This window comes from Sinohyriopsis cumingii, chromosome 3 (assembly GCF_028554795.1).
Source record: "Sinohyriopsis cumingii isolate HCF-2022 chromosome 3, ASM2855479v2, whole genome shotgun sequence".
Classification (NCBI taxonomy): domain Eukaryota; kingdom Metazoa; phylum Mollusca; class Bivalvia; order Unionida; family Unionidae; genus Sinohyriopsis; species Sinohyriopsis cumingii.
This window is the reverse complement of record NC_142963.1, coordinates 1522895-1542709: the sequence shown is the minus strand read 5'-3', so window position 1 is coordinate 1542709 and position 19815 is coordinate 1522895. Positions and strand designations below refer to the sequence as shown.

The 19815-nt window shown below is 35.2% G+C and overlaps 1 protein-coding gene across 2 annotated transcripts in view; it reads right to left on the bottom strand.

Moving 5' to 3' along the window:
- Positions 1–461: 461 nt before the first annotated feature.
- Positions 462–19815, bottom strand: part of LOC149802331 (adenylosuccinate lyase-like) — a 118001-nt gene continuing 98647 nt past the window's right edge. For both annotated transcript variants that reach the window (XM_089951542.1, XM_089951543.1), the window contains 6 exons: positions 17803–17872; positions 13903–14050; positions 10179–10269; positions 9692–9781; positions 2057–2233; positions 462–836 (listed from right to left, as the gene is read on the bottom strand). In XM_089951542.1, the coding sequence (XP_089807668.1) occupies positions 750–836; positions 2057–2233; positions 9692–9781; positions 10179–10269; positions 13903–14050; positions 17803–17872 (663 nt within the window). In that variant the 3' untranslated portion in view covers positions 462–749. The remainder of the gene's footprint in view (positions 837–2056; positions 2234–9691; positions 9782–10178; positions 10270–13902; positions 14051–17802; positions 17873–19815) is intronic.

The window sequence follows — 19815 nt, the reverse complement described above, 5'->3', positions numbered from 1 at the left end:
CGATATCTGGCAGTTCTCTGGAGTTTACTATCCATCTTATACAAATACTTAACCCTAGCACATAGCCAAACTAGGGCAATCTTATACAGAGACAAATACTTAACCCTAGCACATAGCCAAACTAGGGCAAATCACAGGAAGAATTTCATACCAGCAAGATTCATCTATTTCATCACCACCACAGTAGCCAGGTTAGTCTGAGTATGACGGGACAAAAACACTGATACTCTTTTACTTACTTCTACCTTTCCAAACTTTACTGTTCTATCTATCCTATCACTACCTTACTTCCTATAATCTTGACAACACCCCACCTGTTGCTTAATAGTTATATGTGATTATGTCAACATATTGATAGATAGACTGTCCCTTCCCAGAATTCAATTTAAGTCACTCTGAGGCATTCTAAAAAATCTCCATTTAACAGTTTTCAAAAATAATTCTGAAGAACAATTCAAAACTTAGGATTGTAAAATAGAGATTTACACAAACATTTATTCATAAACCTTTAAAGTTTGTGGTTACAAATACACACATACCATTTTGAACGTCTGTAAGATACTTCTCTAATAGAATATTTTCTTATAAGATTTACCTTGCTGAGATTAATACTTTACAAAGATCAATAATTGACAAAAGGCATAACGTTTTTCTCATGCTCTTAAGAAATTTAAATAAGATATTTATGTCCATGAATCAAACAGTTCCGTTGTTGTCCCTGAATTCAATTAAGTGAAATGACAGCTGGGCTAAAGTTCAAGTTCTGAGATACCCTCTAGCTTGCTTGCAAAAGGTTGTAATGCAGGAGTCACCTCGGCCTGTATAAATTTTGTCACCTGAAACACAAAATATGTACATCATAATCTACTGTACAGCACAAACATGGTTTTAAAAGTTCAAGATTTAAATAACATGAGTACTCTGAAAGTAAACAACATGTATGTGCCACATACCTGTCAATATTTGAGAATTCTTATTATAATCTAATCACTGTAAGAACTCTCAAAGGTTTTCATATTATGTGCTGTATTCTACCATGAGGGTACAAAGATCGCAAGTATCAATTTTCATGGTTCTGAAATATGTCGATTGGGAAATGGTATCCTATTGTTTCCACAAAAAGATCATACTTCACTGGGTCGTTCAATTCACGGTTTGTAGTAAACCACAAAATCCATGAAAATTGGTACCTGACGACAAACCAAATTTGCACTAATCCACAGTCAGAGGTGAAGTGTGACACTTTCTTTCTTAACAGACACAAACTAATGATTACAATTAAAAGAAAACAGGTAACAATATTCTTTAAGTACATTTATGCTAACTGACCCATGTAATAACTAATAACTGACCCATGTAATAACTAATAACTGACCCATGTAATAACATGGTCCAGTACATTTCAGTTGCAGAATAATCTTTAAAGAGGCTAAAAGCAGCTATTCATGGTAGTAGGCCTACTATCCTGAAAGACTGGGGAGAACACTGGTGCAGTATGAGGGTTTATAAAATTTGTCTGAATGGAGGTAATAAATCTTGCATATTGGAAACAAGAGGACATTAATTAAGCTGCTGCTGTTGCCATAATCTATCTTACCAGCTGAATTTTATAACATTAAAAGTACTGTCGACATCCTGAATTCTTCACATGAATATTGTGTGCAGCAAGCCTATGAAGAATATTAAAAACTCATCTTGCAAATATGCAACAGGTTAACAAACAGCTAGGATGATGTACAAAATTGACACAAATAGTTAAAACACTGCAATATTGACTGCTGTCAATTGAGATTGAGAAGGCCTATAAACAGAGATAAATAATGTTAACAGGAAATGCTATGGGAAATAGTGCTATAAAATGAAATCCTATCCTGTGAAATTTACCTTTACATATTTTTTGAGGAAAAACAACTCAATAATTTCACTTTTTCTTATGCTTGTTAACTCTGTCTTGGTAATTTCTAAAAGAATCCCATTTCTGCAAATGTTCCTTTGGGTAAAGATTTGCAAAAGTTTCTTGGCTTGAAAAGGACACTGACCAGCACACACTGCTTACCTGCTGGGGAGCTCGTCCAGTAAATGTACTGGGGTCCATTATCTTGTGGAGCTGACTATGTATGGGAGCAAAGTATTGTGAGGACTTGATCCGTTCCACTAAATCATTGTCCCCTCCTTGCTGCTTCACCACCATCCCTGCTGCTTGAGCCATGACACGGATCTGCTCGTGGCATTCCTGAAAATCATAGAAATGACAGGAATAATACACATTATTTTTTAGCTGTAGATTAAAAGAAAAAAAACCTTTAAGAATACTATTTATCTGCAGTCTTTTTTATTCCCTATTCAGTAGTAAATCAGACCTGACTGTTCCATATAAAATCTAGTTTTCAGAGTTGCTCCATAAAAGCTGATGCATTGTTCAAACTTGTGACTTCAGTGAAATAACAGCTTCACCCAAATTTCTCAGTATAAACTATATATAATAAATTATCATAATTAACTGCATCATTATTCAATAAATATATCAATAACCAAGGATTAATTAAAAAAAAGAGACCCAAGATGCCATGAAGTCATACACCTCACATCTAACTTAACACTGATGCACACCTGCCATACGTGACATTTCAAGCTGAAAACATCATTTTTACTCCTAAACCCCCTTACATAGTCATGTTTAACATTTCTTTTCCTTATAGTAATCTTCAAAGAAAAAAGACAAGTATATGCCCATAGCATGAATAAACATTAAACAGTCCTGCCCTTGTGGCAGTTTAAACAGTAAATTCTCAAAGAGTCAATAAAAAGGCAAGAAGATCAAGTATAAACAACCATGTACTTAATTGACTGACAATAGCTAAGGTGATGTGTTAAGTTTTTGAATACTGCTTAAGAGAATATTGTGCTAATTTGCATAGGTAAAGTTCACACAGTGGAACAACCCAATTCATCTATAGTCATAAATAAATCATGACCAAGAACGAAAAGTTGTTACACATCACTGACTTGAATGAGAATGTTTTAAGTCATTTGTATTAAAGATTATTAATAAGTTTGTGAACAGTAGCAATGTTTCTTTGAAGTAGGATTTTACTCCAAATTTATAAAATACAAAAAAAAATTATTGTAGCTGTCAGAATAGTGTTTAAGTGTTAATCAATTTCAAAGATGAAACTGGAAACAATAAGCTATCAACAAACAAGCAAAATCCATCCAAAATAAATTTCAGAACTCCTGGTTGATGGAGTTATACTTTGTGAAGCACAACAGCAAGAAAGAGCATTTCATTTTTTGAACATATCAAGATAGGTCATTCTGGAGTGAACAACATTTGTCATATTAGCAGTACTACCTGTATGAAACATATCTGGCATGCTTAAGTATCATTAATCTAATTTTAAAAAAATAATTACTAACTGACCCATGCTTTTCAGGATGCTTTTAGTCATGAAATAGATTGAATGAAAGATGATAATAAGCACGCATCTGTACTGGACAGAGGCATTTAATAATGCTGTATTACCTGTACAGCCCTCCTTAAACTTGAAAATTGTATCTCCCCTCCTTCCCCAATTAAAATGGCCAGTCCCAAATGTGATGTATTTTCATTTTTCTATAGAGACAAATATATCTATTGGCCAGACTGCATCAGATCCAGCAGGGAAGTTTGAACACCACCACCATCTGGTTGGTCTCTAGTGATTGCAAAAATGAACACTAATGACACTTGCATTACCCTCAAACCCCTACTGCATGTGATTTAGGCCTATCCAATTGATTTTAATGACAAACATTTGGTCGATGTTTTTATTTAACATCAGTATGGTTCTGATTATGTGAGTGTTTATACGTGTGTGTAGTGATGATATTTGACAATATTAAGTCTACCAACAATTTGTTGTTTGATAGTGTATTAGATGTTTTGAAGAAAACAGACGTTATTTTCTTTTATTCAGATTTGAGTATCCAATCATTCTGAATAGTCTAATATGAAAATATAGGCTATTCTCAATTGGATGATGTCTTTTTTGGGGTCTTGCAGTATACCACCCCACCTCAAAACACACTTTTTTGGGAATATGGCAGGTATGCTGTTGAACATTTTACTAATAAGGATAATGTAGTCTTATTATTAGACAAGCCTGTGTAAATTATCACCCAATGATGTGGATTTTACCATATAACCATTAATGTGCGGAGGTGCAATTCAACACTAAAATATCTATACATACATGACCTACTTTACTACAGTAAAGGTTTAATTAACATATATGGACCTATCTTGAGCATTACTGAACTAATCCCACCTATTTCCCAAGTTTTTTTCTTTTAAACCAAATGAAAAATATTCTTTAAAGAGAAATAACAAATTGAGCCAATCATGCAAATAACCTTGTCATTATCTGCAGATCTCGCCATAAAAACTTGACCACGATAATACATGCTTTCTCAAAAACTAAAGCAAAGGCCTTGTCATAATCAAAATCATCCAACATCTTGATGACAAGTCTATTTACCAAGTTTGATCAAAATCCTATTTACCAAGTTTGATTAAAGTCCTATAATAAAAAAAAGTCTCTAAAGTGGTTAAAAATTCCAGCCAATTGGATAAAAAAAAACACCTCATTAATACACAGGGCTCATAATTATTGTTAATACACTAATCTGAGATTAGTAAATTTGACAATGAATTATTAAAACCCCAGCCTTCACAAATCAACTGGATCAAGAAAAATTTCTGGCACAAGTTAGTAAGTGGTTTTGTGTCATTTGTATCACATTAAACACGGGACAGCATGAATTTAAACATTTCCACAAGCATGAACATGAAAATGTGATGAGTATAATTAAGTTATCATCAAACTGTGCCAGATAACTGGAGACATTCATAACTGAACTATCATCAACAAGTACCACATTGTAAATGACAATGCAATGGCAAGATATACATCATTATTCATGGTCACTCTCTCAACACATTTTTTTAAATAACCATTACTGCTGGAATGCACCAACATATATAACCCTTTGTCATTTCTTGTGCCATTCTTTAAAATTTGGTATCTTTTGTGTATTTTAGGACTTTTTCAGTCAATAAAGTGTCCTACACCCAGTACTACATAACTAAAATAGCTATCATAAAACTGTCAGAATTTCAACAACTGATGATCTTGCCTGGAGATTATATTTCTGCTTGAAGTTGGTATGCATCCATTTATAAACTTTGTGCAAAAGAGTTGCATTTTTTAAGTGTAAAACCAATTTTTTTAGTAAAATATGATCACTTCCTTGCAAATCCAGCCCTCCCAAGCCCCATACTTGCCAATTCTCAGAGAGTATGGGGTGGGGGTTGAGACGTCAAGTAAAGCAACATCATCCAATTGAGAATAAGCTATCTTATCATATAAGCCAAAACAAAATGATTGGAAACTCAGATCTGAATAAAAGAAAACAACCTGTATCTTTTCCTTAAAGCATTTAATACATTTACAAACAAAGACATAGCTGGTAGACTTCGGATTGTCAAATATCATCACCATACACATACATCTATTTGCAAACACTCATATAATCACAACAAAACTCACATTAAATAAACAAAATTACAAGTTTCTGTCTTTCAAATCCAATGGATGGAAAAACTATTGGCTTAATCAGACAATCTTTGCTGTTCTCAAGAGTTCTATTAGGGATTTGCAAGTGTCATTAGTGTTCATCTTTGCATGAGACTGGATTGTACTATGGTTCAAACCTCCCTGTTGGGTCCTCTCAGCAAATCCTGGTAAGAAAGGAGTTCTTCTTGATGACCATAATGTTAGCATGGTCAAAACTGTAACTGATGTAGTTTGACCAAGAAATATGCTTGTCTTTATAGAATAATTAACATATATCACATTAAGGACTATCCATTTCATATAAACTATAACTATGCACATTAGTATCATGGGCTCCCCTACTGGTCTTCAAACAAATTAACAGACCACCTGAGCCAATTAAGTGACATGTTATGGTGGTTGTTTATACCTGACCTCTTTGCCTTTTACCTTTATGACAATTTGCTGTATAAACTGCCTCAAAGGTAGTTTTACATGAGCTCTAAGCAGACCAGTTTACCATTTATGCATGCTACATGTTACAGACATATAATGATGTGGTGGTGCTGGGGGGGGGGGTTCCTTAAAAAATAACTTTTTCTAAACACATCCATGTCAAGGGGTTTTGGAGTCAAAAACTGTTTTTGGCATGACATATCATGTTATGGCAGGTATGCTTTTAGCAACAAATGTTTGAAAAGTTGTTGGTCCACCCAGGTGGATGTCTGAAAAGAATGATCTCCCTTTGTGTATAGGGTTTGCTGCTAAATCCTGTCCCTATGTCAGTAACTACTTGAGCAAATGTGCACATCCTACAAGGTTTTAATGTAACAACAAAGAAGCTGGAAGGGTGTGCCCATGTTATGATCAGGTATCATTAAATAAATAAGTTTTACTCCAAAAACTGGTTTCTTCATCAAATATGTTAACTGTTCATGACACTTTATAAGAATATGTAAGATGTGGAGTTACAGCCCCTTACCCTGCAAAAGACCCAATCTCTGATTTCCAACTGAACATGAAACAGTTTCAAATCTCTTGACACAAAGATATGCCTGCACATGGCTCATAGGGAAAATTATTCCCTCCAACAAAGGTAAACTGATCAAAAATCGAGTGGCTGCATCAATGTGAAGCTGCTTAATGACCCAGGAAGCCAGCCAGTTGTGATGCTGCTGTAAGTACCACCAAGTCGAACTAAGCCTGTTGAGATAAAAGGTGTTTGAGGTAAAAGCTAGAGACAGTTGTCTCTAACCTCCATCCCAAGACCTGGATAATGTCAGTTTGAGAACAGTTATGTTCGAATGCTATGCTAGCAGTTACTGTCATCACCCTGTAAGGCAATATGCACAAGAACTCATATGGCCATGGGTTAGTTCTTTATTCACAGAACAAAAAACACCTTGCACCAAGACAAAAGAGCCTGAGCTGAATTGTCATCCTTTCTTTCTTTCCATGGTAGAAAAAAAAAAAAAACAAGATCTCCCTCTTCTCAGTGGCGCAGTTTGCTTCAAAGCTCTTATATGGTCCTGTAGATGCCATTGAGACAAAGTGTCCAGTGATGGAAAAAAACTTTAAAACAATGGACTGATTTGCAGCAATCCTATTCAAAACAATGAAAGCAGGAGCCATCATAAGTAAAACTGAAAAATCACCATGGAACTGCAGATAATTTGGATCACCTTACAAGCCATGCATGCTGTACTTAGATTGACAAGTAAGCAGGTACTGTATGAGAAGTGAGTAAAGAATGTTCTCGACATAGGTTCAAAATGTAAATTATTTAGCCATTTCAGAACTGATGGTAGGATCTATTTCGGACACATGGCCAAAGCCATAGATTTGGCTAGTATACTCCCCTCTATGAAGATCATTAAAATGATGGGGGCTACCTTCTACCTTCTCTTTAAATAGTCAAAGAAGAACACTAGCTATTGGTCATATCGAGACTCTTAATGGTGTAATGTGTTTCACTTATGTCATAGGAAGATAACTTCCCTTCCTATGTTCTCAAACATGTGGACTGGTTACGATGGGAAAAAAAATTCCAGTGCCACATTCTGGGAGCTTGAGGTCAAGGCCATGTCAGTACTAGCCCAAATAGTACTGCTCACAAGACATGTTCCAGTTGTAGAGGCGAGGACTGGTTTTGTTTTGTTTTAAGTTAATAAAAACATTTTTCAGTACATAATAGGCTTTACATGGGTACAAGTACGTCTGATGGAGGAAGAACCTGGAAAGACCCCAAGAAGAACCACAAACGCACAGGAAGCTACCAGCAAGCTTTCTCACACACCCAAATTGTCCAAGCCAAGACCTGAACCCACAAGAGCTGAGATGAGAGTCATCTGTAAAGGCAAGTGCCTTAAACCACTCAACCACCAACCAACCAGTGAGGACTGGGCTCTTGATGTCAGGCCTGCTTAGTTTTCTTCTGAACCAATGAGCTTTCCACCTTGAACATATCTGCTACTAGGAAGTTGTCAACTGGGGCTGTATGTGTTAATACTAAGGAAGTCTGCATCTTTCTTAGTGCATTCCTAACTCTCTCACTTGCCCAATTGTTTGGCCAAGACAGTCACTCATATACTATCTGACTATCATGTGCGAATGTCGCAAATAAGACCCAAATTGCACCACATACAAATGAAATAGTTGTCATCACTGTCTACCACCAGCACCTATTGCACTAAGTCCTGCCCATTGTTACATAAAAACAAAACCAAATACAGGTGAAATCAGTCAAGCATCATATAAACTTACCGTGAAGTGGACACTAATGAAAAAAAACATGTCTAAATTAATTACTTGAACAACCTTATGGTAAGTAAAAATAACAAGTATTATAGATCTCTGACATTAAAGGCAATGTCCGAGTGCTCACTATAAACACATTCACTGGAATGCTAATAGCAAGTACAATAGACTTAGGGCAGGTAACTGAAATGACACTGACAGGAATATCATTTGATGAAGTTAGACAAATAAAGAGTGAATTACTTGCCTATGAAGGTTAGCAAGCTACAGAAATACAGCTATAGTGTATTTCTTTATTGTGAGACAACTCCACAAAATCACTCAGTTAATGTAAAGGTGTGATTTAATGAGATCGCATAAGAAGATGTAATAACAGACATATAGCTGGAATTTGGCACTCATCACTCTTCACAAGGGTAGATAACTCTTGTGTAACCTCTACCTATCTGGGTAGACAACTTTTAGCACATCAAGCATGGAAGGGCTGGATCTGTCAGGCAGTTGTACTCTTAAGGCATTTCAATCAGGCAATGTAATTAAATAAGAAATGTGATTTGTAAAAGTATGAAAAAAGTGATGCCAAATGGAGTGTCTCACTTTTGTGAACACCGTTATGATGACAGAGCTTTCTGCTTACACAGGTGAGATGGAAACACCTGCATATGATGGCACAAACTTAAGACAAATACAGCATTCCCTCACTATATGGCCCTTTATTACAACACAGTTCTTGATAAAAAGCAAGTATAGTCATGAATCCCGTTTCTTTATGTGGTGTACTTTATTATAAGCTGGTCTCATTGCAAGGCAGCATACTCTATGGCTTCCAAGGACAGCTTTATAATGAGGGAGTACTTATCATGTACCTCATTATAAGACAGTCTCACTATAAGGCAGTAAAATTTATGGCTCCCGTGGACAGATTTATAATGAAAAAGTACTATAGTAATACTGTCTCAAAATTTCAAATGAATACAGTAACTAATGTGAAAGAGATCTGTCACTTTCAAAAGCTTCAACAGAAAACCTCAGGTAATGATGATGCCAGAAAAGCAATACCAATGCCATGCCATTAAAAGTTGCCACTTTTTCAAATTTGGTGTGCAATGTTTGTTTTTTTTAATAAAAGGGTCCAAAAGAAACAAAGCATCAATCAACAACTTCAGCCTGGCATTAACCAAGTTGATTCCAGTTCTCATTAATCCCAATAAATATAATTTTTGTGTGGGAAAGCAGGCTGTCAATTTTAACCATGTTTATGAAATTACAAAATTGTTTTAAATTTCATCCTCTGCGTGATCTTGCCATCAAAAACCACATTTTTCATTCTAATGCAATACCTGTCTATTGGCTCCAGCTTTTACCATTGCCATAATGATATTTTCTGTTGCCATGAAAGGTAACTCCTGTTTCAATCTCTTTTCTATCACCTGAAATAAAAGAAAAAAACAAGCATTTCAATGATTAAGATAGTTTTCAGTTTCCAATCAGATTTAACTCCAATCGAAGTATTGACTGCCATCTTTTGGCCCATCCTTCTATATCACTATTATTTGTTACTGGTACACATTAGATGATTAGACCATAAAAGTACAAGATGTCTTGAACATATTATAAATTAAACTTTACAAATAGCCTTCTCCTTTATCTGTTGGTGTAACCAATTCAAAATTAAAAGTACAAACCATACCAAAATACAACAAAACAAAACACAAACTTGTAGGATATTGTTATATTTATGCTAGTAGGAACATACTGTGTACTAGCAACTTGTATGTTATTGTCATGTTTAAGATAGTAGGAAGATACTGAGTGTTGGTAACTTGCCTTAGGATAGACAACAAGTCCCTCTGATATATTTTGCATTGTTCCCAGCAAAATGTCTGCTGTTAGAAAAGCTTCTGCTAGGCAAATACGTCTGAAAAAATGACCAGATATTTTCATCCCTCTTTGTTATTTTTCTCACTACTAAAAAAAGAGAATGCCAAGTTTATTTATTCATATAGTGGAATGGTGGTTTAAGTTCCAAGTCCTCCTATTTCATAGTAAACAAGATGATATACATCTCTAGCAAAAATAAATAACTGTTTTAAAAAACACATGACTTGTCTCCAAGATGAGCTGTTGATATAGCCAAAGGAATGACCCCATGACCCCAAACAGTGACATAACCCAAGGATAGGAATGGATGGGAAGAATATGATGCTATATATTTTCAAAAAAGGTGTACAATGGATGAAGAACCACTCAAAAGTAAAATTTTATTTAAAAAATTACAATAAAAACGTATCTCGTTTCTTGAACCATTAGCCCCAAGAATATAGAGTATGGCAAGACCTGGAGTAGAACATTGTTCCCTCAATAATTTGCACCCAGATAACTAATAAACCCGCTTCTAACATGGGGCAGGCATGGATTCCATTTTTCCCCCAGAACACACCAAAAGAACTGACCCTTATTTTTTTAATGTGAAATCAAAATTGTAAACAAAACCCTGACATATTGCTTGTTTTATCCTCAAAAATGGCAGTTAGCATCAGGAAATTTAAACCAATGTCAAAAAATTCTCAGCTTATAAGAACTCCTATATTTTCTTACATTTTCTTTACAAAAAAACTCTCATTCCACCTTTACTTAACAGTCTTTAATAAAAATTCTGATCACTGAAAATGTCACTTATGCCTACCAGTGACAACACTTTAAGAAATAAATAACAATTAAGTGTCTACAAATGAAGTTTGTGTTTTTGTCGAATATTTTAATTCATTTTCAGTGTAATAATTAAAAATACAATATTTCCTCTTGTATTCAAACATGACAAATGTTAAAATAAATCACAGCATCATAGTCATTTCTGTGAGAACCTAATTAACTATGTGACTGTATTCTGACCTCCAATTTGCAGACAGGGGCCCCGAGTGGCCAAGTGGTCTAAAGCGCTGTCCATCACAGATCACTGCCATCTCATCTCTGTCTGCGTGGGTTCGAGTCCAAGGCTCGGCAAATGTGGATATGTGAGAAAGCTTGCCGGTAGCTTCTCGTGGGTCGGTGGTTCTTTCCGGGGTTTTCCCGGTTCTTCCTCCACCATTAATACTGGCCGCCATGTATAGCCTATCTTGTGCTGAAAAATGGCGTTAAACCCTATAACAACAATAACAACCAATTTGCAGACATATTTGCTGTATTGTTACACTCAGTTAAAAGCAGACCTGCTTTGTATTATCACAGTAATTATATCTTTTGCATCAAACTGAATAATGGCAATAAAATATAAAATAAAAAAACAGTTAAAAGTCATTCAAATCCAACCTGTGTAAGAGTTAGTGGTCAGTGTGTGTCAGGTCAACTCATTTAAACTGACCACTCAAACACTGTTATAAATACTATCATGATCGCAACAATTAAACTACCATAAATGATCCTACTCATTCACAAATGTGATTATTTTACATTCAAAGTTCCCTTGGTAACTCACACCATCTCTTATAGCGTATCTATGTTTTGGGACACCAATAGGCTTGAGTTACTGCAGGAAATATATATGGTGAATGGTAGGAATGTGATATTCTTGTATTTCAAATATGCAAACTGAGCAAAGTTTTTTGTCAGAAAGTAATAAAGAAAAACTAATTAAAAAGTGTCCTACTTTGTGACTCACAGACCCTATCCCAGACAATAATTGTGGTACAAGAAACAAAGGAAAATCATGTGAAATTCCAAATATAAAGTGAAATGGATGATGGAGTATTAAACATTATTAAAAAGTTTAACCAAAATGTCTGACATTTTGCCCCTATGGATATAACCTAAAGCACAAGTCAAATAGGCCCATATGATCAGTATTCCTTGGAATATCATTAAATACTCTAGGAAATACATATACATGTGACAAAATCAGTGTTAAAGTACACTGATGTTTTAGACTAGGACAACCAAGAGGTGTGATCCAGTCTAAACCATAATGTATGTTGTGCTATGATGTCACAATGAAAGTGCCACATATCTGAAAAAAGGTTCACATTACTCCATGCACTGCTAATGATCAGAGCAGGCATTTGCTTTTTTAGAAACCAATTTAGTGCCAGGCTACCACTGAAAAAGTCCATAGCAATCTATAGATTTCGAGTATAGTAAAACTACTTTAGGATTATTTATTTTTTGCAAAAATCAATATTCTGCATAGCCATATCAGTCTGGTTAGAAAGTTTCTACTAAGACTGCAAATACTAGCATATTGTTATGATGTACACTTGTATGTATGTGAGCCACAAAAATTGCACATAATGATGTCCCAAGCCAGCAAGATTCAATACTGTCTTTGATACTGACCAGTGTAAATACATGAACACAGTTGCAAACATCATAGATTCTGATTTGCCAATGCATCATGTGCCTGCAAATAAGGGTATATTATGTTGTTTCCTAGAAATCAAGAACAAATTAGTTTTTAACATGAAAGCTGTCTAAATTCTGGCCCTGGATGTTCACCACTGTATGCAGTTGTACACGAGTATAAATAGAACAAAACATGAAGAAAAAAATATTTAGTCCTGAAAATGGGGCTATAACTATATAGTTTTGAAGAACAAATGTGGAAACTGAACCTGACATATATATACTTGCTTATAAATGGAGACTAAATGCAAGTAACAAAGATCCTGATTTCCCATAGCATAAATGTGCCTGCTAATCAGGGTCTATGTTGTTTGTTCTACTGATTACTCCCAACAAACAGCACAGACCCAGATCTGAGTCTTGCATTTGCAGTTGGGCTTGTCTTATAAGCAAGTATATACAGCAGGTCTTCTTACTGTAACACTTCATGCCAAATTTGGTTCTAATCCATTTTGTCCTTCAAACGTTACGGAATAAAAACCAAGTACCAAATCAAAGTGTGGCCATATCTCCAAAACATTTTGCTGAAAAATTATGTAAATCACATTTGATCTACTTCTTAATGTAAGTCACCATACCAAATAACTACACAAGGAAAAAGCATACAGGGGAAAAAAAAGCACACACTGGACTCGTAGTATTTTTGTGGCAATTATATATCTACTTTGTCCACAATCTGCTTTTACCTTAATGCTGTTGTTGTTGTTGTTGTTGTAGGGTTTAACGCCATTTTTCAGCACACGATAGGCTATACATGGCGACCAGTATTAATGGTGGAGGAAGAACCCGGGAAATCCCCGGAAAGAACCACCGACCCTTGAGAAGCTACTGGCAAGCTTTCTCACATACCCACATTGGCCAAATCCGAGACTCAAACCTACACAGACAGAGATGAGATGGCAGTGATCCGTAACAGAGAGCGCTTTAGACCACTCAGCTTACCTTAATGCGATTTTGTGTTTTCCTTATCTGTCTTGAGAAATGTGAACCCATATCTGCCCGATAAGTGCAAATATTGAAACATAACAAATGTCTCAGTTATAATACACTGCACAACTGATAAGTGCATACTACAACATCTGGTGCCTATGACCATCACTAATTTAAAAAGTATGTGTACATGCTGATTGTCTATATATTACAGTAATATTTCCACCTGTTAGCACTATCATCCAATGTCCTCTCCATCCACTGTACAGAAGCAGTCATTAATGGATCCTGTATAAGGCACATCAGATGTCTGGCCAGTGCACAACACCGCTCACTTCTCATTGGGTTTCTCTTGTACGGCATTGCACTGGAACCTGATAATTTTAAACAGGCCAAAAATAAAATTCACTCAGTGACATGATAGCATAAAAAAGACAAGTTACTGCAAATAACTGTCTGTTACTGGATCATAGTTTATTTCTGAACTGAAATGGTGACCTAATTCTGAAGCAAAAATACATACATGCCAACCCCTGGCAAGGAAAAAGTGTAATTGAAGTGGACAAAAAGAGTAATCCGAGCAGAAAATTCAATGAGCATATGTACAAAATGGTTTATTTATCCCTCTGGAATTTTAAATTACTGCTTCAAGTTTTTGTATATAACACTTTGAGCTTAAAAAGCAACCGACTCTCATATTACATTTCAAAACACTTTGTACCAGCCGAGATTGTGAATGTTTTGCACACCAGTAAAGCACTACGTGCTGGGTTAGAGAGCCTGGATCTGAATTCAGTTTAATTTTGTGAACAATACTGAACAATCTCTCACAGGGAGCATTAGAATGGTAAAGAACCAATATTCTTTTCATAACCTGACAAAGACAAGGACATTTATATCTTACAGTTATTGTGTCTTTTAGCTGGGAAATAAGATGAAAAAAATCAACTCTGTCTGTATGAAGTACATTGTCGGGTAGAGTGCCAACTTGATACTTCATGAGTTCTTCTAATTTATCAGCAGCTTTTCCTGCAACATGGTGCATTATATGACAGAGACAACCTGATATGTACAATGATGGAGACATTTTTCAAAATATAGAATGCAACTCCTTTATGAATTCCAGTCATCACTGATGCTGTATCAGCTTAAAACCCCATGCAATTATGCCAACTTAAGTTTATTCAAAGTATTATCAAGCAAATAAATAAAATGTTTTCTCCAGTGGAATCTACTGTTAAATCTGGTAATGAAAGAAGAGCACTCCGACTTTGCATGTTTCGTTGTCAAAGTCTCTTACAGAATGGGTACAACTTTTTGTCACAATCACTACTCCTGTCTGTTGCAATACTAAATGGCCAATTTTCAAGGCTTCTGCAATTTTAAGAGAAGTATTTTCTGCTAAACACCTAACAATATTAGATGATTTTGTTCTTGCACATGCATATTATTCCGCAATTTTGGAATCAAGATACATCTGTTTGAACAATGGACCAATGTAGTCTTCTACCACTAGAGGTTGTCCATGTTTTATTAAGAACTTGGTAGATAACGCATCTGCATTTATAAAATTCGTGTCCACAATTTAGTTCTGCTGTATAAAAAGAAGTTACCTCAGTACTGGAATTAGTAAACGAGCTAATTCAAGGTTTCTTGTTTTACCACCATGACCAATATTAAAATCCTTTCCACGCAGCCTGCAAGGGGCATGAAGATCCCTAGAATGGAATGCTGTATTAGGTAATTCATGTATTCATCTCTGATTTGGTTTTTCGTTTTTTCCTAATACATCTGTGAAATTATTTGAAAAATATTTTTGCTCTAACACGCATCAACTAAAATAAATCTGACTTGACTTTTAGCTCCAAATACCTACAGACTAGTTCTGTTCTGAATTAGAATAAAGAATCCGCAAGCAAAGATTAAAGGTTAGAAAACCAGTCTGTTCTCTCCTAACTAAGCCATACAGCTGCTATAAATAAAAACCAAGGTTGAAAGTTGAAAGTAGAAATCCAAATGTTTCTTGAAGTAGGGCAACTGCTATAAATAGAACATAATACTGTGGGGAAAGTGCATGCAAGTCTTCAGACAAGCGTACTTTTATGTCGTAGTTATGTAGAAGCCGTCTTTTCTAGAATACGGTCTGTGGGATTAATGGGATGTTAATAAAAATGAGAAAACAAATTATTAATATTTTTGGAGGGGGATATACCGAAAACGCGTAATACGAATACAGTTACACGTAAGGCGTAATTTAGTGAAAAAAGCATAATGATTACGCCAAAAGCGTAATGGTTGGCATGTAATAAAAATATGGTTTTATGATTGTCTATTAAATCAGCACAGTTTTTATTTAAGACTAACTAGACACCATAAGAAATTGTCAAGTGAAAACACCATGCTGATACGACTTTCTATTCAGAAAGAGATTTTAAAATGGCTGCTGTGATGGCTGTATTAAATGTCAGATCAGCATCATTTTCACTTAGGACCAAATAGAGAACATAAAAAGTCTTTCAGTGAATACACATGCAATGACGTTCCTTTCAAGAGTATCAATAACACGATTTTCAAGATTGCTGTTGTGCTGGCCATTTTTGATTCCAGATAAGCACCATTTTCATTCAGGACCAAGTAGACATCCATTCAGATGGAGTAGTGATAACAAGATTTTCCAGATCGCCACTGTGGCATCTACACTGAGTCTTCAAACAGAACTATTTTCCTTATGGGGCAACCAGACATCACAAGTCTTCTGGTGAAAACTCCATTATACGATTTTCTGTTCAGGAGGAGAAGCAAGAACAAATATACATAATGGCTGCCGCAATGGCCATACTGGATGTCATATCTGCACCATTTTCATTCTGGACCAACTAGACATCATAAGAAGTTGTTTCTTTGGCGAAAACCCCATGTCTGACCATTAATTAAGAAGAAGTACCAATATCGAGATTTTCAAGATAGCTGCTGTGGCAGCCACTCTGGATGTCTGGGAATCGCCAGTTTCATTTAGGACCAGTTAGATCTTGGGATGAATCTATGTGTAAAGTTTTATGGCAATCCTCTAAGTACGTTTGGAGGAGAAGTGATAACAAACTTAATAGATGGATGACAGTTTCTGGACAACAGAATAGAGTCCATTCCATAAACTCTTCATATCTATGACCAGTAGAACTAAAAACAAGACTTGTGTTTGTACAACACATATGCTCCCACTGCAGACACTGAAACACCAAAAGACTCAAAAGGTAAAGAAAATTCAAAACTATACAAATTTTAAAAATTGCTATAATGGCATAAAAATATAATTATGTATACACATACCAAAGTTCATTTGTTGACCTCGTTTTCTGCTAAATTGTGCTAACAAAGTTTATATACTAAAGTCAAAAGTGCAAGCTGTACACAACTCAGATAATGATACACAGTCAAGACATGAAAGTTCTGAAGAAGAAAAAAAACATTTTTCAAAACCATCCACTGACCATGACTTTGACTTAATGATTCCAAAGTCAACAGGAACCTTTCTTGTTTCAAATGCAAACCATCCACTGACCATGACTTTGACCTAATGATTCCAAAGTCAACAGGAACCTTTCTTGTTTCAAATGCAAACCATCCACACAATTTGGTCATGGTTTGTGCATAGGACTAGAGCTATTCTGTGGAAACTATTTTCCTTCTTGGGATTAGCCCACCTTTCCCCCACCCATTCACCCACCCTAATGCCACCTGCCATGAGGAAGTTAATGGAGGCCACTATTCTGACATAAGATAAATCCCATGATGTTTCAAGCTAGATAACCTTGGTCACTGTAGAAGTGTGCAGTCTGTACAATAAACTTTTATATGAAGGATTTTATATTTTTTGGATTTATCTTCGTTTTGTGTGGTTCCTTTGGTAACCTAAACTTACTTGGCACTGTGTAACCAAAACTGTGTTAATGTGCTGTTAAACCCTATATACCGTTTTGGTATCCTGACTTTAACCTCTGACCTTTCAACCCCAGAGTCAATATGCAATATGTCAATATAATATTAATAGAGTTTTTAATGACAATATTATAATTGTAATTTTTTCGTTCTTATAGGACTGTATTGTTTTACGAATATGAATATATACCTATCTGTTCTTTTTCGAATGGTTCTTCAAGTTCTTTGAAGCTGGCTAGTAATCGGATATCCGTACATATCTGAAAACAAAAATACAATTGATATTATGACTGGTAAAGAAAATTTAAGCTTTCTGCCATTTGCCAACTTTTATGGTAATGAAAGTGGGACTGTTGGTCATTTAAAGTGGAAGACTGGGTTTGTAAAGTGAGAGTTTTGGCACTGACCCTGCCATTTTATCATTTGTTATACAAGTGGAATTCTTTGCATGCTTTTCAATATCATTTTTTCCTCCATGAAATCTTCCAATGTCGGAATTGCAAACAATAAAAATGCATATTGGTCACCTTTTTGCTTTTTGCTATATGTTTACCAGAGGTCTCACTAGGATTTTAAAACTAGCTGTCCAGGATGTCTCTTTTGGTAAACACTAGAGTCCCACAAGCAAAAGTGTTGCAGTCCCCTCCCAGAAAATGTGGAACTTTACAGATTTGAAGAATCAGTTGTTGCCATGAAGTTTAATTTCCCACATTCTTTACACAACTGACATATGGATCTTGTTTGTCCCACACAGCAGCTAGTCAAAGTCTCTGAACTTGTCACCCAGCTATAGCATCATGTTCTTCTGATGTACTCTTGTAATGACAATATGCGCATATAGAAGTCTTTGAGCCACTGAATTCTGTCATTGTAAATATCTAAACTAAAATGATCAATCAACACATTTTCCTACTCAGCAAGTCGATGAAGCAGGACTGGCAAGTCTGAATTGGCTGACTAGCTATTGTATTCATATGGAAGACTCTACTGTCTATACAAGGATTGGACTAGCTATTGTATTCATATGGAAGACTCTACTGTCTATACGAGGATTGGACTAGCTATTGTATTCATATGGAAGACTCTACTGTCTACACAAGGATTGGACTAGCTATTGTATTCATATGGAAGACTCTACTGTCTATACGACGATTGGACTAGCTATTGTATTCATATGGAAGACTCTACTGTCTATATGACAATTGGACTAGCTATTGTATTCATATGGAAGACTCTACTGTCTATATGACGATTGGACTAGCTACTGTATTCATATGGAAGACTCTACTGTCTATACGACGATTGTCCTGATTATATAATATCAACTCTGAACTAAAACAAATTTCACATCCACTTGGGTCTTCTACACACAATCAGGAGACTCCAGATTAAATCGGGAGAGTTTGCATATCTGTGTGTGCTATTTCCTGTTACTGGTAACCTAAGTTTAAATAATAATAATCATAACAATAATAATAGTAATGACAAATGATTTTGATATCATATTATTGTTAGCAATGTTGTTTGCTGTTACTGTAGACCAGATACTGGGCAAAGTAGTTTTCGAGGTACTCAAGTACAAGTAATTTTTGTTCAGCTGGAATTGGAGTACAAGTACTTTTCAAAAAGTATGAATCAAGTATTTCTGATACTTGAACTGCACTGAATTCAAAATCCTGATACAATACTATTGGGATAAAAGAGATGCATAACCAGATTTCTTTAGCCCATTTTTTTATATAAGAAGGTTAGTTTGTTTCTCAAGCCAATGATCATCAACTAAATCAAAGCAAAACTTTCTGCATGTAATAACAATATAAATCCTATTTAGTATTTATTCTGTTTACTAGTTTTACAATGAAACAGTTAATAATATTAAATTTTTTACTTTACCTAAGAAATATGCTTTTAAAAACTGAAGCACTTAAATAGTGTTTAACTTCAGCAATTGTATATCACAAGGAGTTTACTGTTTAGCTAAATAATCAAAATAGGAATAAATAAAACACAAGACAAACTTCTAATTTAATTTTGACCAATATCCTTCATAAACACTTGGCTCACATGCTGCAGCATCAAAGTCTAGTAAAACGACTTTAAATTGTCTTAAGACACTGAAAGGATCAAAAGTTTGGTAAAATGTTACAAATGGCAGAAAATAAAGAAAAGATTAAGTTTAGCACAGTCAAATGATACTATATCA